The following is a 27,406-nucleotide window of genomic DNA, read 5'->3' on the forward strand; positions in this document are numbered from 1 at the left end:
AATGCATCTGAAAGTCATGGTGAAACTTCAGGTTGCTGCTCTGCAATACATACTAACCATTTCCTTTGGTGCGTGGTACACCTGTAACTCTGTAACCCCGAGACAAACAGCAAATCATCCCCTTCATGGAGATCTTTCATGTGGCAGTCTGGAACACTTTGAGTGTTTAGAAAACTCCCCACAAACAGCTTATTAATGTTCAGCTTATTTGAAGTTTGATGGGAGAACAGCTGAGTTAAAGTACCCACTCCCACAGGGACAACACTTGCTTTTATACTCCTAAAAGATATCCGTTTTTATTTACTAGAAAAAAAACATCTCATAAGATTCATAAGAATTGTAAATGAATGCATGATTTCCATGGAGATGAAGAGCAGAAAGAGCTTATTCACTCCAAATCTGTTAATATTTAATGATTAAACAAAACACTTCTACTTCATTCCTCAAAGTGTAAATTCCCCAGTTTTGGTGCAGACATTTTAATAATTTAGCTGCAGTGTTCTTGAAATAGCACTTACCTTATAGTTATAATTCTGTTAATAAGTTTAGAGGTCTTATTTAATCGCTAATATAATAACAGATAAGTGCTATGCCATAAAATACTTGCAGTGAGGGAATGACAATGACCACTGAACAAAGATTTAGCAACTTGCCTTTTCCTCTGGACGCTCCACAAGCCTCCACTCGTTGCTCTTAATCTGCTGCAGCTCATCGAACTTGGCAGTGACGTCATCAATGGAGAGCTGTAGAAGGTCCCAGAATCCGGCCAGATCCTGAGAGGTGGGCCTAGGCATGGCACTCGGGTCCTGGAGGGTAGAAAAAAAAAACTCAACTTTTTCAGAGCATGCTATTATCAAAAACCAAAAATAAAAGAATGATTATTTATTTGTTCACCTATTTCCAAAAATACAAAACAATTTACAGTACACAATTTCAGACCACTAGACCGAATGAACCACCACCAGAGGTCACCACTTTACATCACTTCAGGACTATTACTAACACCGTAAAGACAAGGGCAAATCTAGTTCATTGCAGTTACACTTAAGCAGTTCTAAATCATCAATCAGTGAATGACACCATAACACCATTCAACCATGCATTACACTTAACTTTACAACACCATTATTACATGTGTGACATTCAAAGGATTGCATGTGTTCAGCTTCAAGGAAATGATACATGGCTAATATGGGAAGAAAACTAGAAGGGGACTTTGAGCATTAGGTCAAATGAGGTCATGCAAACTGTTATTCACTTTCATCCACATTCGTATTTCTGGGTGAAGTACTCCCTTAACACCAGTCATTTCACAGCCCTCATTTTCAGTGGTAAAGGTAATTAGCTGCAATAATTCTCCCCAGATGACAGCGCTGAAAGCAGAAGCTTCTCAGCAATGTGAGATTTAAGCAGAAATCCAGAGTTCATTACTAAATGTGTATTTTTTTAAATAAAGGAATTTATTAGTGCAATATTACAGAAAAGTGGACTTACCAGATTTTGCTGACACAGCCAATAAAACTGCTGGAATTTCTGGGACATGAGAAGTTGTGCACTGCCCACAGCACTCCGGATCTTTCCTAAAACTGAAGGTACAGTGACGGGTATGTCAGCTGACATTGTTAACTTCTTCCTTTCCTTTCTATTCCTCTCCCTTTACACATACTAAGTCTTCTGTTACCACCAACATGAGCAGACAGAGTCAGATACAGTAGTTAAAGACATATAGTTCTGTATAAATTCAAGCACAGGTGAAACCTGTAAAAGCATCTTTTTGAACTACTGGCCACACAGAGACTTTGAACATCTCTTTGCAGAGGAGCCAGGGAGAGGGATGTGTACAGACATGACTTCAGAAAACCATTTATTTATGTCAGTATCCGTTCCATGAATCTACCATGTATCCAGGATATATAGCAGCTTGAAAATGCTGTGAATATGGCTCTGGCCTTGCGTGTTTGTGCCTGTTTTAAAGACACAAGCCCTTGAGGAAAGGGGGTCAGTCTACTCTTTTATATAGTCCCTACAGACCAAAGCTTTATTTACTAAACATAAAAAAAACTCTGTAAATTACTATCGACTTTTTTCAGCAAAAAAAAAAAGATCAAATTCACAGTAAATCTATTAATATATGAGTAACCTGTTTTACTTCTAATTCTCTGTTTAGGGCTTTTTAATAATTGGATGATCACTCACTCTCCTCAGACAGGTCGTGCTCCTCGGCCTCACGTTCCATCTCCTTACACCAGCCCTCCATTCGTTTGGTCTCGTTGTGGAGAAGCTGCATGTACCAGCTGCCGTCGCGTCGTAGCGGTGACACACGACCCGTCTCGGCCTCCTCCAGTGAGGGCTCCACCAGCCAGGGTTCGGGCTGGGGGCTGGGTGGCCCACTGGATGGCCGGTAGTCTTCGCGGTAGCTAAAGAGGCCTTGCGTGCGTACGGTTCGTACAGCTCCGTACTGCGTGGGGGTGCTGGGCTCAGAGTGCCGTTGGAAGCCCCCAAACTGCAGACTTTTATCCTCCATTGAAGGGAAACCCTCCAGCTCCATGTCGGCCTGCACTGCCGTGGTCACACTGTTTGAGCGCTTGAAGCGTCCATGCCTGGGAGCACACATGTTTAGGTTAGATTTACAAATGTACAGAGGTTGATGACAACCTATTAAAGCTTATGAGGACATATATATCTATATCTATATGTCCAAAAGTGAATTCAGCTGCATTACTGGTAAAATCATGTTCCTGGATCCTCTTTTAGCAATTTATCTTTTTTTCAGCCAGCCAGTTGGCTTACACAGTTAGGATAATTTTAGGCATGAACTAGTACTATGGACTAAAAATGCTATTAGCTCACATGCCAATCAAGGTAAAACACATACAGCTTAGTCTAGCAAGGACATTTGTTTATCCTAACTGAGCGACTCAACTGAGCAGTCACACATGCTTCTTAGGGTAACATGGAGACACCTTATTGCCATGTTTCTGTCATTCAACAGAAATATAATTGTTAGGGGGTGGCGCAAATGAAATATTTACCATTTTTATCTTCTTTCAACTTTCCATTCAGCTTAAAGTTAATGTCTGAAGAAGGTCTACTGTGCAGTTACAATTTCTGTTTAAAGGTTAAAGTGCAGCCACTGCTGACACACTTTCAGCTAGTATAATGTGTATAGAAAAGCACTCTACAGGAGATGCACATAAGCCTACAGTCCAATGCCCAATGATAAGCATGCTGAGGTTTAACTCTATGACAATATGAATGAATGTGATGTCATTGTGTGTCATTGGCTTGTCAGTTCTGGTCAGACTGATGTAAGAATCATTTTGTTGCTATCTTTTACGTGCCACCTGAGGGCGAGACCAAGAGCCCAATAATAATAATAATAATAATAATAATAATGAGAGCAAAATACCAATACTTCAAAATGCTGCTTTAAGACTGGTATCTCTATTGTTACAAGGTAAGCTATAGGTGGAGAACTGGGGAAAAATCTGCGTAATGAGTTTAACAAATAAGGGATTTAGTTGGGCAACTCAGCACTTACCGTTTCTCGTCCTCTACCTGGATCCCCACTGACTGGTACTGCGGCAGACCTTTGGTCTCTGCTTCTGAGTCTGTGGCTGCTTCCACCTGGAAAAGTGGAAAATATATTCACAGGTAAACAACGGCTTGAAGTGGCTTAGCCTGTCAGCAGGCGACAGGTCCTGGCGCCAAAAGAGCTGCAAGTGGATGGAGGTCAGGGTGGGGCAGGGATGGATGATGGATGTGCGGCTGAAGGTGTGCGGAACCTCAGTGATCCTGAGAGAATGTCTGGAGCTGCTTTAGGTAAAAACCCTCTCGCAAATTCTGTCCACCTCACACTGCCTGGCTCTGAGTAACCCACTGTTCTTCTGTGTTTCTGTCAGTTAAGACTAGGTTCTGCTTTAAAAGACTATGAATTCATAGTAATATGAGCAAATAAGAGAAAAATCACACTCTAGTTAGAAGGCTTATTTACTTAATTATTTACTATGCTAGTTCTTGAGTTATAAACCTTTTCTATGATAATCAACTAATCACTTTTTAAACGCAGAAAAAGGGCACTTTACAACAAACTATGCATAGCATTTACATAATTATGCTGGAGGAAATAAAGACAAATGAGAAAGCTTTATAATCTAATCAGAAACATGTGGCATCAGTGCAAATTGTAATATAACAGTGTCTAACGCAGAGACTTTCAATTTACTTTCAATGTGACTTCCTTTATTTGAGAACCACAACCACAATCATTTTTATTTTCGCTACTGTCTCTTTAGGATTGTCAGTGTTGTGCTAATAACACATGTTTCAAGCGATGAAAACAACAACAAAAAAACATGCAAATATATGTTCAAAAAGAACACGTTACAACCTGGACGTCCATCCATGGTAGTTTTACCAGGGGGAAGTCTAAGAACGAAGGACAAGTTGCAAGAGCTTTTTTATTTAAAGGTAGTGTGTAATCAAAAATGAAAAAAAAAACAACAACAAAAAAAAACTGAATTTGTACAGAATTTAAGGGTATTGATGTAGAAGTAGTTTATCTTATGGTTATATTTTAATCATGTCCGTTATTGTCATTATTTTCTGTATCATTATCTTTTGTGCAAGTAAAGGAAAGCACCTAATGAGTTGCAAATAGATGTAAATCAGCTACTCACTTGTTTTAGAGTACACAAACAACTAAAACACTGAACTGAGAATAGCATTTAGTTTAGAATAGCATTTAGATTGTAATTATTTTTTATAATTTATTTTTATCCAAGAAACTGTGACAGCCTTATTTTAAATTGATTATGCTGTGTTCAAAATCACAAACCATTAGGGCTAAAAAGGTACCATACCAGTGAGAGGCAAACATGAGAATGACAGTGATGGGAGGGATGAGTCTGGATGGGTGGGAGGGTGGAGCATATTAGAATTATGGTCACCCCTGCTGGATCTGTGTAGAAAAAAGAGAGAGGGTCTTGGTCACACTTTGTCATCTGCATCAAGCTACGATATTTCAATCATGCACAAAGAGCACACAGAGGAGATAATGGTAAGAAACAAAAAGGAGAAGCGTGTCACTGTAACACATAATAAAGAAAGTAGCCACAAATAGCCCATCAAATTACTAATCCATTACAAAACTAACCCCTGCACCACCATTCTTCACTAATGACACTGTTAGTCATTCTGATAAATGTGAACTGTGTCGGTGTAGCAGGCAGCAGAGCAGCTGGTGTGGCCTCAGCAGGAGTGGACGTCTACAGAGCATTAGCATCATTAATCCTTGTAGTTCGGGCTCGGCTCGGGTCATTCCGTCGGCCTGTCCTCCGGCTCCACTGCATCACGACTCCGATCCCAATTTATGACTCCCACAATGCACTGGCTCGGCGGGTGACTCACTCTCTATTTGTATGCTCCTGGCTGCTTCAGGCTCTTGTGCAGGAGTGGGCGAACGAGCAGCTGGGTTATAAATAAACGGGGGTGAAATGAGGTTACCTGAATTCCAATAGAGGAGCGCGGGGTCTTGAGGTATTCCTCCGCTTTGGACACCAGGATGGCCTTGTCGCAGGTCTGCACCGAGGTGTGGCTGCCCGTGAGCCGTTTGGTCTCCATGGCCAGTGTGACGGCCTTGGCGCTGTCCAGGCTGTCCGTGGAGGTGTAGATGGCGCGGCCCAGGCTATCCGTGGTCCAAAGCCCGCCGCGGGGCAGGCGGCCCTCATGGTAAGCATCCTGCGTGGACTCTGTGCTGCTCTGAGCCGTTACTGAGATAATGGGCTTGGTGGTACTGCGAGGCGGCACAGGAGGAGGCACCTTCTTATAGCCGGGAGTATATGTCACTGCTGCTTCTGGATATGAAGAGGGCAAAGAACACAAAAGCCACATGAGTATGACACTATAAGAAAGTCCTTATGAGGAAGAGAGAGGTGCATATGAGCAGGATAATAAGAAAGCGTAGTGATGATAAATGGATTGTCTCAATTGTTTTGCTTGGAACTGAGGTCACAGGTCTCACTTACACTTTTCAACATGCCAGTTTTGTGAAGAACAATAAGTATATTCACTAAAATATGGTTACTGGCTTAAATACATAAATTATAGCAAACCTAGCATCTCATAGATCGATATGAACAGTTATAACAAACACATTAACCATCTATAAGTGGTGTATAAAGTAGAATGTTTAAGGAATATTTAAACCATGAATAAAATAATAGCAAAAATGTTAAACAAACCAAAGAAAAAAAAAAGGTCCGGCCTGTAACCTATTGAGTGCCTTACATAAGCATGGACACACAATAATATGTATATAGTGTTTTTATACCCAAGATGGCAGAGCCTGGCATATTTGTGACACCCAGATGGTGCTAGGATGGCATGTATGCCAAACCTTCAATATCTGTTTAATATGTTACTGGCATTAAAAATTAAAGGCCTGTATCGTGTTAATATGCTAACTTAGTTAGTTAACCTTCAGTCAGACTGCGGCACCCCCTGGTGGATTGAACATCAAATATAAACTGCAAAAAGGAGACCAACGTGAGCTTGTTTTATACCAGAAGCTGTGTAGCACGGCTGTAAAGTGAAACATGATGGGAAATACCGTAGACATATGTTGTGTGGGTTGTAGTGGCATGTAGCTTAAGGCAGATGTTTTGCTTTGACAGTGCCGGGGTACAGAAGTGCCGATTACACACTAAGGTGTATTACTCAGTAACTATAGGGACTTCTGTACAAACTGGTGGGGCTATTCTTTAGTAATAGGAGTTTGTAATAACACATAGCCTTTTTAAGGGGTTAACTTAGTTGTGCTCTCATTGAAAAAAAAAAAAAAAATGGACACTTCCATCACAGTGTTGCACTTATGCCTTCAGAAATAAAACTCATTTTACACACTTGGTTTGTACTCTCATGGACAAAAACGACCGGTTATGTATGCTACCATCACAGAGCTGCAGTGAAATTTGCAGCTCCACAACCATGTGCAGAATCGACTCTGTCCTTGAAGGGAATCACACTGAGTAATGAATAGAGATCATCATTTTAATGCACAGCCCTTGTCGGAAGTGTAATGAGGGATTATGTAAAATGCAGAAGAAGTGTGAGAAAGATGTGTTCTTCACAGCCACAGCCTCAGGCCATGTCCTACAATACTTCAGTGTTTTAACAGCTTGTCTTCCAGGTAGTTGAGGGGATTTGAGGGAAGTATAGTTCCTTTCAAGTGTAAATGAGAATATGATGGTAATCCACCCAGATGGTGTCTACAGTGAAATAAGATTTAATGAGAGACACACACACACACACACACTTCAGAGGAAAGCTTCAAAGAATATGCACACAACTAGAAGTAGCCTTCAATATACACACACTCCCACATTTATGCTTCTCCTGCTAACATAAGTGGCATTCTTCCAAATATTACTTGGTTCTCTCATTAGTTCTCTTAATCTCAGCATGTCTAATGAATTTATTCATTTAAACTGTTCATTAATGACCAAATGGCCATCTAGTAAAATCTTTAAAAGCACTGTTATGACTGTTTGTCTTCTTTACACAGTAATAACTCAAATGTTCAGGGGGAAAGGAGCTAAATTTCACTTTGAGGAATCTGTGTGTTGCAAAGCCACCAGAGCTCTTTACACGTCCACTGTCAGCCCTGCCCAAATCTGCCAACATCAGGCACTTTCTTAGTGATCAATATGTCAGACAATGCATGGAAATAGAAAGTGTTCACCATTAGAAACCTGTGAGATGAGTCACAGAATGGAACAGAATAGAGGGGAAAGGCAGGAAGAGAGGAAGGGTGAAAGACACAGAGGCAGAGGAAAGAGAGAAAGAGAGAGAATATGATTCACTGCAGAGATTAAAATAGAATCAGAAATGAAAAGCTACTTGTATAACAGTGTAACACTGCAATCCATTCACGGCTGAACTCAATGCACATGTACTTATCGGTTTATGCTACACTTTATTCACTTACATAAATTACATTTTAGTTTTGAGGCTGAAATACTGTTACGCTCGTGAACAAAATGATCAGTAGTGAAAAGAGTGTGGTTATGTTTATATTTAGAAAGCAACATTATGTAACAGGTTTATCTTAGGATAAAGCCTTCAGAATCACTGTGATGCTCCGCTGGCCTGTAATAGGGACAATAATGTATTTATCGTTGCTGCTCTGGGCTCAGTTAGCTCACTGCTAACTGCACTATGTAACTTTGGTGAAGTAAGCAGGACAGTGCTCGCGAGAATTGCTTAACGTTGTTTAATCAGAGTCATATTTTTGTAAAATCCTGTATTAATGCGTGTTTTTTTCACTTTTAGTAACGGTTCTGCATCTCTCAGCTTGTCCAGAAATGCATGTAACAGTGTCCTTCCTTATGGGAGGCTTGAAGCATGAATTACACTTCCCAACTGTAACTGGAACAAGAAATACTAACTTATTTAACATAGATTTTGTTTTAAATTCTGGTTACATGTGCCTGTCATGCTTACATACTGACTAAATTATTTTTAATAGATAAAAAATAGATAAACAACTTATCAAAATTTTTGGTGACATTGAGTTGTGTTAATTGATTCATACTCACTATGCACATAAATAGAAAATGTCAGCTGTTGTGTGAGGATTTCATAATGAATGGACCCTGTTAAACCGTCAAACAAATAAATTTGAGAATCTTTTTTCCATACCATTTTGGATATTAATGACACTGATAATATGTCAAGTGTCAAGGTCAATCTTATTATTTAAATATTAAACAGTGCTGCACTAGCTACTGCTTTATTAGTAATTGTTATCAACAGCACGATATGCACATTTGTTCAGCAAAATATATCATATTGTTACCTACAGGCCTTTTTGTAGACCTGAACCAACTATATATTATCATGTTTGTGTCTGAATACTTTGCATCACTTTGCATCTATTTAACATCTACCCACATTGACCTGCTAATATGAGTTATTGAAAGCAGCCATTACCTTGTTTTGGCATACTAGAGGCAGTTTTACATCATTATTTTTAGACTGTTTAACTCACAAATTCCCAATAAACACATCAGTATTGAAGACAGACAAAACCAATACTGCTTATTTAATTCCAGCCAAACTATACAGTGAGAATATTAAATTATAGGGAAATATAGTTCAGTAAATGGATTTCTCAGCTTATTAAACAACATTGTAGATGGTTTATAACAAGGCATCAATATCCAGTGATGTGGCAGTTCACTCAGGTTACATTTATACTTCTTGTATAATATTGGGATACAAAAAGTAAACTTTATTAGTAAATACTGAGTCACTGATATTAAACACCAGCAGAGTATTTATATAGTACATTTTTAGGGTATAAACCACTAGATTTATTATCATTATAATCGTTTATTATTTATATTTATAATTTATATTATTTAATTATAATACAAGCTTCAGATAAAACAAATTGAATGTCTTTTAAATATTTGTGCTTCATGTTAAATTATTAAAATGCCATGTACATTAGTTACATCTAAATTCAAACTAAAAGTAGCAAATTAGTTTTCACACTTATGGTCCAAACTGTAGGCGGAGGTCATTGAAGTATATTCATATGTACGTTTCAAAAAGAAACTGTAACCAGTCTAATGGCCACATCGGTGCAGAATATCATAGTATCATAGTACAATTAAATTCTTCTCTTCACATAATCCACGTCAATTCAAGTGGCTATTTCTGTTACAAAATGGGTACACGTACACAGTGGAGCAAAATTATATTCCTCCAAGACCATAGTGCAACATGAAAGAAAACAGATGTGAAAACATGTAATCAGAGCGACACAATAAATACCATAAATACAACAGACATTAGACACAGTAAACAGACAAGACAGTGAGGTGCTGACACAGCACTCAGTACTGAATGTGCATGGTGGGGACAGGGGGGAGATATGTAATGATATGTAAAGATAATGATACGTAGGTATACACAGTCAGCTTATAACATACATGAACAAAGCAATTACTGAGGTAGAAAAGAATAGTTCTTTATGTAATACAGTATTAGCAGAATGTAACCTGATAGGTGTGCAAGCAGGCACATGGTGGGAGCATCAGTAGATGTGTGAATGAAGTATGTGTGTGTAAGTGTGTGTTATGTGTGCAAGTGTGTGTGAGGTGGGTCTCAGTTCAGCCCTTGTGTGTTGAGAAGTCTGACAGCTTAGGGGTAGAAGCTGTTGCAGAGTCTGACTCGAATGCTCCAGTATCTTCTTCTAGTTGACAGTAGTGAGAAGAGTCTGTGTGAGGGGTGGGTAGGTTTGCGCACAATGCTGCTGGCTTTGTGGACACAGTGTGTAGTGTAAATGTCCATGATAGAGCTGCTCGGGATGCTTTCCACAGTCCCTCTAGAGAACATGGTAGGAATGGGAGGGGGAAGATGAGTTCAGGAAGTAGAGGCGCTTGCTGGGCTGTCTTGCCTATTGAGCTGGTGTTGAGGAACCAGGAGATGTTATCTGCAATATGAACACAGAGAAACTTGGTACTTCTGACAATTTCCACAGCAGACCTGTTGATGTCCAGTGGGGGGTGCCCGCCTCATACTTTCCTGAAGTCAACAACCATCTCCTTATGGTTGTCCATGTTTAAAGACAGGTTGTTGGTGTTGAATACTGAACTGAAGTGAATGAACAGCATTCTGACATCAATGTCTTTATTTTCCAGGTGGGCGAGAGCCAGGTGGAGAGTGATGGAGGTGGGTCCGAGAAGTGAGGAAGCTGGTTTTTGATGTGTCTCATGACAAGCCTCTCAAAGTACTTAATAATGATGGGCTACGAGACGGTAATCATTAAGCCAAGAAACTGGGGACTTCTTCAGCACAGGGATAATGGTGGTGGTCTTGAAACTCATATGGATGACTGCAGTGCTCAGAGAGATGTTAAAGATGTCTGTGAGCACATCTGACAGTTGTTTTGCACATTTTCTGAGCACTCTATCAGGTATGCTTTCTGATCATGTTTTTTTTTCATGGGTTGACCCTGTGCAGAGTTCTCCACACATCAGCTGTGGACAGACACAGTACCTGGTCATTTGGAGGAGGTCACCTGGTCTTCCTCGCCATCATGTTGTTCTGTGCTTTAAACCTATCATAGGAGTCGTTCAGCACATCTGAAAAGGAGGCATCACTATCACAAGCAGGTGGAGGTGACTTGTAGTTGGTGATGGCCTGGATTCCCTGTCACATACGCAGTATGTCAGCAGTGTCCTGAAAGTAATCATGGGTTGTCTTTGTGAACAAGTGCTTCGCCTCTCTGATCGAGGTTGTCATTCATGTTTCCGTAAACACAAAAACACAGAAGTCTCTAAACTCACGCTGAGTAACCTGCTGGATTTGGGGATAGTCCAGTTTGTTCTCCAGGAAGCAAACATTCGAGAGCAGGATTGAGGGGCCTGCTAGGTGACTGGAGTTAGTTACTAGCCTAATACGTACTCAGCCTGCATACCGTGCTTCCGCCTCCTTTTCTGGGCCAGGAGCTTCACACAACCCTGTGGAGCACAGCAAGCCTAGCGTGCATAGCTTATCATGCAGTCTGTCTGAGAGCAAAGATTGTAGCTGATTCCTCATCCGCACCACTTTTGTTATACCTGGAGTGGCCGCTGCAGCTAACTGCTGCGCCGCCAGAAGCTCAGCTTAGAAAGCCAAGATCTAACCAGTGAGCAACTACTGAAATTGCATATTTCTGTTTCTGCAAAGTGAATGCAACTGTGCTAGGAGTTTCAAATGAGAGGTAATTTTATTTTGAATGTTTTTGTATGTTGTAGACTATAATGGCTGCTGTATGCTGAAGTGATGTAACCAAAAATTGAACTGGCTACATTATTCAGAGCGAACAGATGCATTCTAATGAATTCCAAACTGCTGTGAAAACACATATGAAAAGGTGGTACATGGATTGATGTTGCTCAAGAGTCTTTAAAAGTTGAAAGTTTGTTTTCTGCTGAAAACAATATGCAACTTATTTGCATTTTTTAATCCAAATAAATGTAAAATAATGCAAGAAAATTAATCTCATATGAGGACATTGTTTTAACACTTGTTTAAAATGTTGCACAATTTATATAGTTAGCAGGTGCTACTAGCTTCAAGTAGACAGAAAGATTCTTTAACCAACTAGATTCTAGTCACAGCCATTACTAACAGCTGTATGTAATCATGCAGCTATGCAATCTCCACAAACACTGGCAGCAGAAGTCATACTAAGGAACCCATGACGTCCACTATGGCACTATCATTAGAGGCCACCACTTCAATAAATCTGTCAAATAGACCTGCCCTAGTCAACTGTAAACATGCTGTTGTGAAGTCAAAATAGCTCAGATGTGAAGTCAAGGGCCACACAAGCTCAGAGAACTGCACCACCATGTGCTGAATCACTTCAAAATCGACTGACCTCAGATTTAAACACTCACAGGTGGTAGCAACGTTACTCTTTTACACTGCTTATTCTCATGAACATAACAGCTCACCCACCTCTCATTATATACTTCACTGCTGTATGAACAAACCTGACCTTGTTTGTTAGGTGCACAGGTCATCAATAAAGACTGTTTTGTATTCTTTTCTAATTGCATTGCATTGCATAATGGGATTGATCCCACAAAGCCTGCATCAATGCACACTTGGGCTGCTTCCGAATACCCTAAAATTCCTGGTTCTTCATTCTGATTCAACTTCTCTCTTTTGTGACACAGAAACGAATTATAGTGACACTGTGTTGAACGGCTGTGCCATACCGGAGGAAACAAGAGAAGCTGCTTCTGCTGAAGCAGCTTGGAGGATGCATGAGTATACTCTTCCCACATAGTCTTTTACAGATTTTAGAATGACAGCACAGCATTCATGTCCAGAGAGGATGGACAGCATGGAGGAGCCACTGTGCTTCTCATTCTGTGTTTTATTTGTGTTTGTATACGGCATGTCCCAAAGTTCACACTTGCAGTTTTTGTACTTGTGTGCACATTCTTATGCTTTCGAGCAAGGGATCATAAACAAAACAGTCGGTAAGGCTTTAAGTAGGGGCAGTTTAGAGATTCACAGGTAGAAGTAACAACTGCAGTTCTTTCTAAATAGAGGGTGTTCCTCTTTAGAATTTGTGCTGAATAATGACTGATGGACGACAGATTATTTTTTTCAGAAGCAGAATAAAAACATTTTAATAATAAAAACAAAATTACAATAATCAATTTTACATTTTAAGTTTAAGCGGTTCATAGTTCCAGACGGTTGCTAGAATGCTGTTATGTGGTCACTACTGTGAAACTGTTCTTGCTGGTTGTTATGGTATGCCATTTGGTATTACTATTGTTTTGCCAGGTTGCCGGTTTTCTAGGTTGTTTCTACTGTGTTGCGAAGTAGTGTCAAGTAATAGTATCCCAGGGGGTTACTGTGGTGTTATTAGGTGGATGCTATGGTGCTGCTACATGGTTGCTATGCTGCTGCTAATAATTGGCATGGTATCCCAGGTCGCTATGGTGTCTCAGGTGGTCATTAGGGTGCTGGGTTAGTGTGGTTACTAGTGTATTTGTATGACAAACTTTTGCACATTCATTCCTATTCCGTAAGAAAAATTACAATTTATTGCTAAGTGTATAATGTGTGTCCGATCAAAAAGCTGTATACCATCCCGAATCACACAATCAGCACATAGACAGTTGTTTGTAGACACATCCCTAAATATAACTTATTCATGTAGTTTGTGAAACCACTTTGGTGTTGTGTACAGTCTTATGGGAAAAGTCTTTATCAAATTCAATCAAATCACATTTTTTGTACACAACTGCTGTTGTCACAAAGCAGTGAGCAGTGGTCTGAAATACTTTTTTATACAACTAATTTTATATATAACTAATATAATCATAGCAGAGATGATAAAAATAATACCCGTAATGGTGGTTCATGGTGGTGATAATAATAGTGGTAAATATGCATTTTATGGGTATGAGTTTCTAACTGGAAGTAAGTTCACATCCTACAATCAATTCAGAGAGAATCACTGTTTAGTTACTTAATTTAACGTATTGCAAACATTAAACATGGCTTGAACATTTCCCCCAATATGTTTCCCCAAAACAATTCAGTAAATAAAATGTGTTTCCTTAAGAGGTTTTGTTTGCTTCCATACTTTTGCTTAAGACTGTATCTGTATCCTTCATGTAGACATGCTATAACTGGGAAACAGCTTCCATTCCATTATTATTATTATATTCTTCCAGACTTGGTAGAGTACTTGTGCTGACTCAGCACGGCAGCCAGAGCATGTTCTATTTTTCATGCTCTGAGTATGCAGACCGTATATGACATTCAATGTGATCTAAATCAAATACACATGTAACATACTTTATAGCATTTTCGTAGGCCACACACTTTTCCACTGTTTCCACTGATCTTTAGAGCAGACACAAATATTCAGGAGACCTGCAAATCTTAACATTTCTTCAGACTGCAATTGAATACTTTCTAAACACAAGGACACTGAATTGCTGTACAAGAACGTGCTGATCTGTTCTAACAATGATGACTGAGAGGGTTTACCTGGAGTTGGTTCCTGTGTTCGTTCAACACTACAAGCAGTAGGGAGACGAAACTGGATCCCTGTGAGAAACAGTTGAGAGTTATTAGAGGAACAGGTGACTATGAGTTCAAGCACACAGATAACCCACCTTTTCTCCCAACATTTCTTACATCAATTCATTTGACCATTTTTTACATTCAGCTGAATGGCATTTTTAATCTGACACCAGATGATCATAGCTTTACCGCTGTTTCTTAGTCAATTTCATTAAGAAATGAATGAAGTAATACTGTCATTACTCTGGGATCACTGGTGTCAGACTGTGTTAGTAGCTGCACATAAATGGACAAACTCAGTTGTTACATACATTCATAAAGTGAAATGGCAGTCTGTAGACTAGTTGGACAAGGAGGTTTAAAGCCACCTCTGAAAAGAACGCAATGAAACAAAAAGACTGCATGAAGAAGAATGAGGATATATTGCTAAAATCATAACAAACCCAGAAAGAATGTAAAGGGAAATTTCACATTTCAGCATTTCATCTGTGAGATATGTTTCTGTCATTATGCCAGTGCTGCTCTGGTCTGGTAAAACCATGACCATGTGTCGTCACCTCATACTAGGGCAAGCGGGCATCTATGGAAAATCTAGTGTTTCTTGTTCGGGTGTGTGTTCCACCAAAACCTCCACCAAATTGTGTGGATGGCTACATGTCAGCACGGACATGCAAACACCTAAATTTTAGGTTAACTTTAAAGGAAAAGGTTAAACTTCTGAACTTTGAATGGATTTAAGTGGAAAATGGTTTAAATCCAATTCATTTGGGAGCATTTCTATTGGTCCATTAATTCAATTTTTCACAATATAAAGAAAAACTGCCAGATTCATATTATATAAAAAGGTAAACAATGGATATGCAAGGTTGTTGTTGTAGGACATGTTTGAATGACATTTCTAACATGTGATCTAACTGAAAAACTGTAACATTCAAATACAGTTATTAAAAATGCAATATTTAGATAAGGCATTTATTTATAATTTACATTGTTTTAAAGCATTTTGATAAATGGGCCAATAGAAAAAACATGACTTGAAGGAAATGTTTTCCTTCTTCTGTAAAGTTGTCGTTTTGAAGATACAAGGTTTTTGTGAAGATTAGGAACCTACTGAAATATATGATGCTGTATTTTATGCCGGGACACGCCGAGGAGCAGACTGCCACCAGGAGTGCTATGAAAGAAGTCACTTTGCATGAATTATTAAGTAGTTTCTCACTGGAATGTTTGCGTAGTATTGATTTAATACTGTAGATAATTGAATAGTACTCTTTGTTAATCAACATAGCGACACATCAACAACTGTTCTTAGCTAGAGCATATTAGTTACCTCAGTCTATATTGATCCAGGCTAATGTTCACCCCTAGCTGCTACAGCTCAGTCAGCAGCCCATTATTCAATAAGTGATTGTGGTGTTGATGCATTAAATATAACGGTCGTATTCACACTCACTGTATCTTTTATTACTAACATAAAAAGCCCTCAATAAGGAATTTACTATCATACTGCATTACAGGCTTTTAAACAACACACTGCTAATCAGAATTATAATCAAAGTAGCATATAAAATCTAAAACTGACAATCTCTATATTTCTACATTTCTAACAAGGCTCAGAGACTACATAAAAAATCTATTCATTCACTCAGGGCAGAAGCAATACTATCTGTGTACCTGTTAATTCCGTTTCTTTACCACAGGCTGTTTCATAGCTGTAAGTAAAACTAACAGATTGATGCTTCTGTTCTGGAACAGTTAAGTAGGATGATTACATCTTCAGTGTTTTCATTTTTGTTCATGCTGATAATTTTCCGCTTGTTTTTGTTCCTGTTCGGAGTTCTCCTGTCTGAATCCATATACTGATTCAATAAAGCAGTGAAATTTCCCTTCAAACAACAAAGTTCAAGTTAGTGATACAATGAAAGCTTGTACGGTTAGGCAAGCTGGACTGTCTAAAATGAAGAAATGAATGAATGCACAGTAAATGCATGGAGCAATATGCCAGCTGGAGAGCAAGGCACAGATACACAGTCCACAGATTAATTCAGACTGGGTCTCTAATATGAACGAAAGAAGAAAAAGCAAAGATGGGACTCTTTAACAAAATTGATCTCTATGTGACCATGGAGGACTATTCCATTTGGAGTTCCATTCGAGACATTTCATCTACGGGTCTAGCTCAAACGTCACAACAAATTTGCCTTTGTGACGTACAGTAGGTGGTTAGATTGGCACAAATTCAAGTCAAATTACTGGAAAGCAAAACTCAGAGTTCAATCAAACAGACAGTTTTCAAGTAGTACGGCATTAATATACAGGAATACAGGATCTGATAATAGACCGAAACACTTTCAAATAGAAAACTGAACATGGAAAGAAAAAAAAACATCTAAGAAGAAAGAGATAACCAAGAGGAAAATGGGTAGAGTGTGTGGCACTCTGTTTGCTCAAGAAAGAGACAGATAAAGAGAGAGAAAGAGAGAGAGAGAGAGAGAGAGAGAGAGAAAGAGAGAGGCTGCACTCCAACTTTGAGTGTACTGCATGTTTTCTTTGACAGGGACATAGGCTACCGGACAAGACTGCTGGTTTTTGCTGGTGTTCTAGTCATAACCACATGTCACTACAATTAGTGCCAATTCCTGCAGTTTGACTATTCCTATACGTCATGTAAACATGTCTGAGGGTACGAGTGAAGGCTTAATCTATTCAGAATTGATGTCTAAGACGCTGTTTCTCAGTATTAAGGATGCCTCTGATCAATCTTATCAGCTTGCAATCCTAGCAGCTTGAGATGATCAATTCACTGCACTACTAAGTTAAGAGAATGCCTTTCATGCACACTGTGAAAAACAACTGTAACCAATATTCTGCTCCTGCACAGTGTTTCAGGCCATGACTGATGATACTGTTATAACACCTCTAGGGGGCTCTGGCATCCAGTGTGTCATGTGTGTCAGTTGTAAAGAATCCTGTCCTGCGCTTGAGCTGCAATGTATGTCTTCAGCCAACAGGGGGCCTTGCCACTAGTTTGTCACAATGTGGCATTCAGTACACTCAATGCTGTTACTGCAGCTGGGAGTCTGGGAGTTTGACCAGCTCTTTCATATCTCTGCCTATTTACTGGTAAATCTGCTTAGACTGAGATCAACAGAAAATAAAAAGTACACAGTGACAAGTCTGCACATTTTCTCCTGAGAAAAACTTTGAATGGATTATTTTAGCTTTTCTTCTCAGAGAAATTGTGTAGACTCTTAAAAAGCTGTAATAGTTAAAAAGTAAAACAAGAAAACGCACTTTTGTTTTTCTTTCATAAACAATATTAACTGAAAGATTACACACATAAGAGCCTCAGTTTTGACTATTACACATAACACATCACCGTGCTGACTGTACATTCCCCACAGGGAATGCAGGTGTAGGGGTCCGGTGGAAGCGCTGGTTGACCCGAGGCTTTTAGGCTGGGTAGTCCTTAACGTGTGTGGGCACGACTCTCACAGGATGAGAGGTGTATGTATGTAATGATCGACATGTGATACATATGATTGTGTCAGTGTGAATGAACATAATGAGTGAGTGGGAACACTTACTTGAATAAAGAACAAAATGGGGGGGGGGGGGAATATATTCATAATATATGAATAAGGCTATATGAATAGCCTTATTCATCACACTGGTATAAAGATGCATTAATAAACCCTGGAGTAACTGTAATTCTGTCACCACATGCTCTGACCTTTTTTTAAATCTAGTATATTCAATCTCAAATTTGTTTGGAAATTTGTCCATTATAAAGTGACTGCTTTAACGTGTTTTGTAGAAGAATGGGACCTCCTGATAGAGCTTTTTTCATGGGGCTTCAAAATTCAGCTTCAAAGGGACCTGTTTAATGCTGAGGCCATCCTGTATGAACTTAATCATCTGCCTTAAAGCTACATTCTGTACATTTTTTATCTTAAAATAACAACTTCCAAATAATTGTGATGCGACATTGATGTGTAAAAGGGAGAATAGTGTCTTTACTGTTGCTACTTTGGGCTTGGCATGCTGCTGATTACATTATGGTCTACACTTTGGTAAAGCGCACAGAACAGTGCTAAAAAGACCCTGCATAAGCCAAATCATATTTGTGTATAATCCCGTAATAGTGCCATGACAGTCCAAACAATTCATTCACTTTCAGTGCTCTGTATTTTTTAGAAATGCATGGAAAACATGTCCTTTAATGGTAGTTTAAAGCACGAATTCCACTTCCAAAATGCAGGGGGAGCAAGAAATACCAATTGTCGCATAATGCTTCTTTAAGTCTAAAAGTACCTAAATGACTACCAGTGAGGGAGTAAGACTTCAAAAACAGCTCTTAACTGTGGTAAAATCCATGTAACACATGGAATTGATATATTTAAATTGTATAGACAAAGTGTTTGGGTCTGTAACCAACATATGCTAAGTTTGCTGGAATGGTGTATCGGCTACATATTATAGCTACATAGCTACATTCAGACCTTGGGTTACTATAGTGACTTCTGATTTACAATAATTTCCCCTCGTAATCTGTAATCTATCAGAAAATCAAATCTTAAAAACCATTGAGGAAATGCTGCTGTAGAGTTGTTGTTAATGCTGTAGCTACACCACTGTCAATCACAGTGTGATCTGAAACACCACATGGTCCTGATTAAGCAGAGAGGATGAATTCCAGTTGTAAAATTGGAATTTTGTTTCGAAACTGTCTCAGGGCAGTCACATTTTTGGGCTCATAATAATCATAATAACTTTTAGTTATTATAGTTTCCACCAGAAACCCCAGTACAGGGTTAACTGGGTTAGCATTTAAAAGTCAGTCTGACAATAAAATAAATGTACTTTTTAATTCCTGAAATATTATTTTCTTTGCTTCAAAACTGAGAATTGCATGATTAACTACATGTTTTGTAGATTAAACAGTCAACAGAGTCAGAGTTAACTGTTCATCTTATATCTCGTATGTTAAGCTCATTACATTTATCCAAGTGGATTAATGCAACCTTGTTGTAAATGATTAGGATTATGTAGAACATACACCACTGTTCAAATGCTGGAAACAATGTTTTCATTATTATAAAGCCAATTTGTTTCTAAATGTGTGGTTTTGTACAACTTCACAGATTTCCACAATCAATAAGAAGCTGTGAAGAATTCAGAAATGTAATGGCTGTTACACTGAAAACTGAATCTGAGTTTTTTGCTTCAGAGGTAACTGAAACTTGCGCTCCTGTCTGCTGTCCTTGATTTGGCCTAATCTGGCCTGATCCACATGATACTTAGCTCTGCCAATATTTAGTGAAGCCATGGGCTACAGATCAGTTTCATGAACACAGCTGAGCACAGAATCCCTGAATTTCTGTTAATTGAGTTTCAAGCTGTTTCTGAGCTGCTTTTGGACCAGCACATGACAAACTAATCCATTTGACATTTATAAAGTTCTAGTTGATGGAACACAACTGATTCATCATCCTGGTTGTCGCCAAACCAATGCTAGAAACAACAGCAACTGGTCGTATATTAAAAGAAAATGAAAGTTTTTGTGTGAGAAATCATCAGTTGAAGCATACATGTTTGATTTAATTTACTGATGTACAAATAAATCACAGTGTGTAAAGGCCTTTAGATATGCCCAGAATGATGATAATTCTAAATGAGAGAGAAATTATTTAAAATGAAATAAATTCAATTCATTTTCAGAATACTATATATTTTAAAAGTGTTAATCAAATGTGACTCCACACTTTTGACTGATGTTTGACAGTCATTCATGGAAAACATGAAAAATTTATATTAGGGTGGGACCCTTTTACACGGCTCATCATATAAAGCATCATATTAGGCAAGTCCATCTGTAGACGTACTTGTGGGGCACTAGATGAGTAGGGAGGTACATAAGCCTGAAAGACAAGCATTATACCTTGATTTTTTTCAAGTGACTTCAAACAGTCCATCAGAATTACTACTTCCCTTGTTTAATTATGCAACAGTCCTTAAAGAGTAGGTTAACAGCAGTCAAGAGGCATTCACAGTTCTGCATTCAGAAGACTCCTCAGAACAGAACTCTGCCCAGCTCACATTAACGACTGTAATGTACTACAACACTGTGTAAGTGCTTATGTAGTCGTGTGTGGTTATGCATGTGTGCATGGCTGAATGTATGAGTGAATCAGTGAATGAGAAGATGGATGGAGACATGAATGGATGAATGTGTCATCAGGTGGGTGAGAGGAGAAAGGGAGCTACAGTCTCAATAGTCTACCAGAGCCCACTTTGGCTCAGGAAGGTTAGACAATGTTTGCTCCTACTCTCTACACCCAGGCAGAAATGTGCCAGTGACGACTCACACACTCCTCCTGTGGTGGTGACATCCAATTATAGGGATGTTTCGTTTTTTTTCTTTGGTAACAACATACATATATACATACAGTGGTGATGCCCCCATGAATGCAGAGTGAATTATTTTTTTTATCCTGTGTGGAAAACAAACACTTTGACAAAGTCAGTTTGTACATCACGTCCCAGTGTCAATGCAAATTTTGTTTTTTTGCTAGGTCAGTTATTCTTTGAAAAAAAAAAAAAATATATATATATTGTTTCTGTCATTGGTTTTCATTTTTAATTTATGCCTAAATGTAAGAAAAAGACTGGTTTAAATAAAACTTTGTGTTTATTTATTGATTTTTGCAGTTCCAGTATTATCAGTCTTCCAGTGGTACCAATGAAAACTGCTAAAACCTTCTGAATCTCAGCAGTGAGTGTTTTACATGTAAATCTCTATATAACATTACAATAAACCCAAATTAACAAAGTCAGCGGTCAGAATGTGCTGCTGGTCAGTAAGTCATTGCTATCTTGGTTAGCATAACCAAGAACACAGGTTTGGGTGCTACTTCTCAGTGAACTTCTCAACTGAACACTGCATGTATGTGTTCAGTTCCACCAGCAGTTCTCCTGATTTACTTTAATTATGTCTGATTAGATAAAGTATGTACCGGATGGAAATACATGGGGATAATAAAACAATGGATTATATATTTGTATTTATTTATTTGTAATATTATTGTCTTTGAACAAATAAATACTTACTGCTCAGACCAAAAGATTAACGTATCATTGTCTTAGCTGTCTTTGATCTAATAAATTATAAAAAAATATCTGGGTAAGACAATTTGTTTGCATTCAAAAAATCCTTTCAAGACAATAGTCCCTTATTATGCATGTCTTTCATCATTTCATCTACATTTCTAAAAACTGTTCATCATTGAAATTGAACTGAACTGAAATCATTCTAAGCATGACATGCCAAAAGGTCACATCTTCATGAAAGCTGGACACTTCCTAATGGAACAGCCATGAAGGGCACCTACACAAGTCAAATTATGTAGATTATGCTTATGGTACTGGGCTAATTAACTAATCTTGATTTATAAAATAATGGAGTAACAGATGAAATAAAAGATGTTGGACTTAAATGGGCCCTTTGTACCATATACGCCCATGTGTGTTTCCAATATGCTCACTCTTGCTTCAGAAACAAATAATTCATTTCAATAATCATGCAACAGAAAACAACAGAAAACCCCATTTTTGCTGCCTAGCCACACACTATACACCAATTCATTTTTAAGTTTATTAAATGTTTATTAAATATTAAACTACTCTAAATGAGCTAAATGTCAAAAACTACAAAATCCACATCTTAATAATCTTGAAAATACCTCAGCGTCATGTTTAAAAACAGAAATATTAATAAAATAAAAAATAAATAAATGCCGCTAGTCCCCTATGTTTCCAACCTTTTACAGGTCTAATAAAGTGATAAGTGAAAAGTGCCAGATTGGTCTAAGCGGGATGTCTCTACACAAACATTTCAACTGAGAATAGTTATTAATACATATTTTCAGCATTTTATGCATTTAAGCTAAAGTTGTCCCCACACTTGTTTCATACAGATAAATCAGCATGGTTTTCAGGTGAATTGTTTAAATAAGCTATATATGTTATATATGTGTTAATGTATTCATTCAGCTGATTTAAAACTTACTCTGTTTCAACATATTTAAAACATACTTCAGAAAGCCTGAACTTAGAAAAAATCTGAACTAATTTTAAAATTGACAGATTTTCAGAATTAAAAAAATTAATTCCTTCTATAGTTCTCAGAATTAGCTGTTTTCCAAGTACTTGTTAAAATGTATTATATGTATACAGCAAGTTAAAAGTACTTTTACTCTCACATTCTAGTTAACTACTTGATTACTCTCATTTGAACTGTTTGTCCAAGGAACTGTAGATTTTCAATTTAAATAAATAGTTTTAAATGCACTTTTTATTATAGTCGTTTGGTGAATGTACATAGATGAAAGCACAAGCGATATGGAAATGCTTCACATGTATGGAAGGCATTATTAGCCAACCAGTAAGTCGACATCTGTACTTATTTTGAAGCAAGGCTCTGTAATTATCAAGGATCAAGCGATCAAGATGAGCAAAAAAAACTAGCTTTGATTTAGCATACTTTTTGCATTAATGTTGTAACATCAAGTTCAGTTTTGGTGGATCTGAATGAAACGTTTTTTTAAATCAGGCAGTTGGCTTAGTCCATTAGACTCTCCATAAATAAACATGAAAATTGTTCATTGAAAAATCCAACTGTACCGAAAACAAACCCTTGATAGTTCAAATTCGACAGACCAAAATGTAACAATGAAAAATGATATTTCCAAATGTCACAAACCAATGAGCTGCACTTCACAGTGAAGGGTCATAATATTTTAGTTGATCAAGTACTGTATGAATACATGGATGACTTGAGCAGAAAAGGTATACCAGCTTATTATCAAAACTGCTCATTTTTAGAACTGTGGATGGAATTTCAACTAATCAAATTATTATTTTTTTGTAAATAATGTCCAGTTAGCTTTACAATTTACACTTCTAGTTTTTGTTGTTAGTTAAGTTTCAAACTTCCAAATGTTGACCAATAAAGTAACATGAAGAAAAATGATGTTTATGATGTACTTACAACAAGTACATAAAAAGAAAAAACGATGCCCTGTTAGACCTACCGTACAGTCTATGCCCCCCAGCTAACCTACGGGCGCCTAAAACGGGAAAAAAGAATGTGTAACTTAGTAAAATGAGAATAAAAACAATACTGGGATGTACAAACCCTAAACACTGCCCCTGAACCATGCATTGTGAACATAGTGTGCCTTGTCTGCAGTGCTGACATAAGACATCATCTCTACCAAACAAATAAAACAGCACGCTTTCTATGTAACACAAAAAAAATGAAATATTCATTCAGAATGAATCTGTAATGTTCTTTAGGATGAACAAGGTTTGAATGACACCAGTATAGCTATGATCCCCATTAGAATGTTGATGTCAAAGTACTGAAAAAGGTCCTCAGATCCCATTCAAGTTTCTCAACAATTTCATTTTTCAGATTTGTACAGAAACACATAAGAAAAATAAAACATCAAATTTGATATTGGAGATAAAAAAAGACCATCAACAAAAGTGAACACAGCTGTAGAGAAAAAGATTTAACAAAATCATTTGTTACCTGAAATATTGCAGACATTATGTCATTTGCTCAATGTTGTAGAAATTAAGCATAATTTCTTATGCTGGTGCGAAATTAGACAGAAAGCAGTAGTCCCATTTTCAAAACTCTGTATAGTCTATTTTGGTTATTGATAATTACACATTTTTGGAATTTTGCCATTTTTGTACATTTTTTCTCCAACAACAGTACACAAAAAATTCTGTATGTAAAATCTAATGTTTTTTTTTTATTAGTTTGGTAAACTAATCAGCCAGATTGCTTACAAATGAACACTGAGCTCTACAACTATTTCAGTAGGTATTACGTTTTGGTTCTATTCTAAAACATTCTCTCTCCTAAAACAGATTTATAAGAAAAACAGACAAAAGAAATGTGATACAGAGTAGAGTACAGTACAGTAGTAAATTGTTAAACACTGACTTGCCACACACAAGCGTCTTACACCAAAGTAGTACTACCATGGAATTCAGATTTTATTTTAAAAATTCTAGAGTATCTGAACATATAAACACTTTCAATGCATGTGACAGAAACACCAGACTACATACCAAAATGCTAGAGTTGTGATCTGTGAACCTTGATCTGAAGGAAGCAATATATTCCTGATCTCATCAAAGAAGACATGATTTATTTTGTTAAGCTTTTATAAGAGATGTTACATTGATTTATAAAACAGATTACTTAGCAAATCATCTTGTTGTGTGTCGAGGCACAATCACACTGATTTACTGACTAAAATGTAAATTATTAAGGACCGCAACAATTCTTTCTTCAGTTTTGGCACAGGTAATGTCTCATAAATCAACTACTCCAGGTTGTTATTTAATGTATATTTCAACAACATTAAAGTTTGGATTAATTCATGTGATCAGTTCTCAGTTGAGCTGTAATGAACTGTAGGATAATGTTACAATAGGTAGCTTTCATGCTGACTATCCATAATTATGGTGATGACACAGTATCCGACAATGTCCATTGCAATTTATCCTTCAGTTCCGTAAATCTATTGTCTTCTAATCTACTGAGCATGCTCCAGAGGACACAATAACCCTTCACTTATTACCTGTTATCTACAGTTACAACTTGAAAAGAAATAATGATTTAGAGTCAGACAAACTATGAATATAACAGGAGATGTCCAGATTCGTGCAAATGTCTTGTTCATATACACATTTTAATATCATAGATCGGAACCATAAATTCATAATGAAAGAAAAAACACACACGAGGCTTGCATAGAATGAATTGACAGTTGTGATGGTACTCGGCTGCAATGGCTTGAGCACCTTTACATAAGCACCCTCATTCTCCTAGTGTCTCAAAGACAACATAAATAATTATTAAATAAACATAGTTTTCAGTTTTAAAACTTCACTGACAGCTATACTTGCTTTGCTTTTGAATTTAATTTAAAGTAAACAAATAAACGAATAAACAAAAACATAATTGTTTTCCCTTTGCATGCATTATAATAGCTTATATGTTTTATATTTTATTTTTTATATTGTTTTAATCAGAATACTATATATACAATATATATATATTGTAGTCTTAAATAGTTATTTGTAGGAAACTTCTTCAGCACTTATGCATATACATAATGTATAGAAAGCTGCTAATATGAAGTTAGCGAGGGAAGAACCATGGGCTAATTAGGCCTTCATGCAGAGTGTAGCCTTTAATATGCATTAATTATAGCATAAAATCACATATTTAATGTATAAATGTTGACTAAAGTGAAAATGTGGCTTTTTATTACCATATGTCTAAAATTACAAGCAGAACTGAATGCTGCCTAATGGGATTAAGAAAAAATGGTAAAGAGACTACAATAGCACAACGTGATGTGACACATTTCAGCTATATTTTTTGGACTATTCAAATGGAAATTCTAATTACTTATAATCCTATTATACACACACTGTCATAGAATTATAATAGACACTATAAAAGTAAAGAACAATAAGCATTTTCCAGCAACATCTTCCCTTTTAACACAAGAATCAAACATCTACAATACAGTAATATATCATATGAATTAAATATTTACATTTATATGGGTTCAATATCTTATAATTAACAAAAATATATATTTTGGAGTTTATATTTTATTACAGATTACTACTTTACTAAGCAATAAATAGTCCATAAATATATGACATGAAATAATGATTGATATTGTTGTATTGCATCTCTCCAAAAGTGCAATACATTTTTGGCTTCTCTTAAGCACCTCTCCTGTTCAGGTATTCAGCTCTATCTGATAAAAAAACCCTGAATGGAATAAGAACCAAACAGTCTGACATTCTTCAGACTGGCAGGATACAACTGTACACAGTCTTTCACAGTCAAGATCCTGCCAGATGACTGAAGACTCCTGAAGCCAGTTTAGACAATCACTAGTGAATGCGGTGGCAGTACATTTGAACTGGGGCAAAGGGCTCATTGAAGGAATAGTTCAACCATGCCTGTTAATGTTACTAACACTGAATGCAAGCCAGGAGTCACCAATTAGCACAATTTCATATGAGAAGTGGTGACTATTTACTTTCATTAGGTATTAGCAAGATTAGCATGACTGACTGACAGTGATTGTCCAAAGTAAGCTGTTGCGTGTACTGTGTGTACATTACTGTGGCTCTGGTAACAATAAGCAACACTGCCTACCTGGAGGGTAGATGCCAGACTTCCACAGAGATGTGCTTATGGAGATCTTAGTTTAGGGTTTAAAAAGGTCATACACACATTACCTGACAGCAAATGAGATGCTGGATAACTTGAATGGACAACAATGAACCACAGAAATAAGAAATTTACATTTACAGTGTTTCCAAAAATAACCCAGACATACATTAATAATAAAAAAAAAGAAAGAAAATATCATACAGGTTTATGTAGCATATTGAACTCTTTCTAATCCCTGAATCTCTAGGACACATCTAGACACAGTTGCAGGAACATAGTATATTACAGAATATACTATGTTCAAATTTGCATGTACATTACAGCATATAATGGCCAAATACAATTAAGACCCAAATGATCCATTCAGATCTGTTACAAGGTGACAATGATTACATTATTGGTGTTATAACTGCATTATCAATAACTTTGCACAGTGAACAAGCAAGGGGGTTCTAGAGCTCCCACTCACTGCATAAACTAAAATAGATGTAAAGGCTGCAAGGATCAGTA

At 37.4% G+C, this 27,406-nt stretch overlaps 1 protein-coding gene across 7 annotated transcripts in view; it reads right to left on the reverse strand.

The window, feature by feature from the left end:
- LOC140562259 (disks large-associated protein 2-like) overlaps positions 1–27,406 on the reverse strand; it is a 140,704-nt gene that overhangs the window by 12,681 nt on the left and 100,617 nt on the right. For 6 of the 7 annotated variants that reach the window (XM_072687757.1, XM_072687765.1, XM_072687811.1 and 3 more), the window contains 6 exons: positions 14,578–14,637; positions 5,506–5,855; positions 3,542–3,627; positions 2,197–2,600; positions 1,495–1,586; positions 654–806 (listed from right to left, as the gene is read on the reverse strand). In XM_072687757.1, coding sequence (XP_072543858.1) covers positions 654–806; positions 1,495–1,586; positions 2,197–2,600; positions 3,542–3,627; positions 5,506–5,855; positions 14,578–14,637 — 1,145 coding nt within the window. Of the gene's footprint in view, positions 1–653; positions 807–1,494; positions 1,587–2,196; positions 2,601–3,541; positions 3,628–3,654; positions 4,961–5,505; positions 5,856–14,577; positions 14,638–27,406 lie in introns of those variants that run through there. The other variant, XM_072687817.1, reaches the window with a different exon arrangement.

Source organism: Salminus brasiliensis, chromosome 1, assembly GCF_030463535.1.
Source record: "Salminus brasiliensis chromosome 1, fSalBra1.hap2, whole genome shotgun sequence".
In the NCBI taxonomy this organism is placed as follows: Eukaryota; Metazoa; Chordata; class Actinopteri; order Characiformes; family Bryconidae; genus Salminus; species Salminus brasiliensis.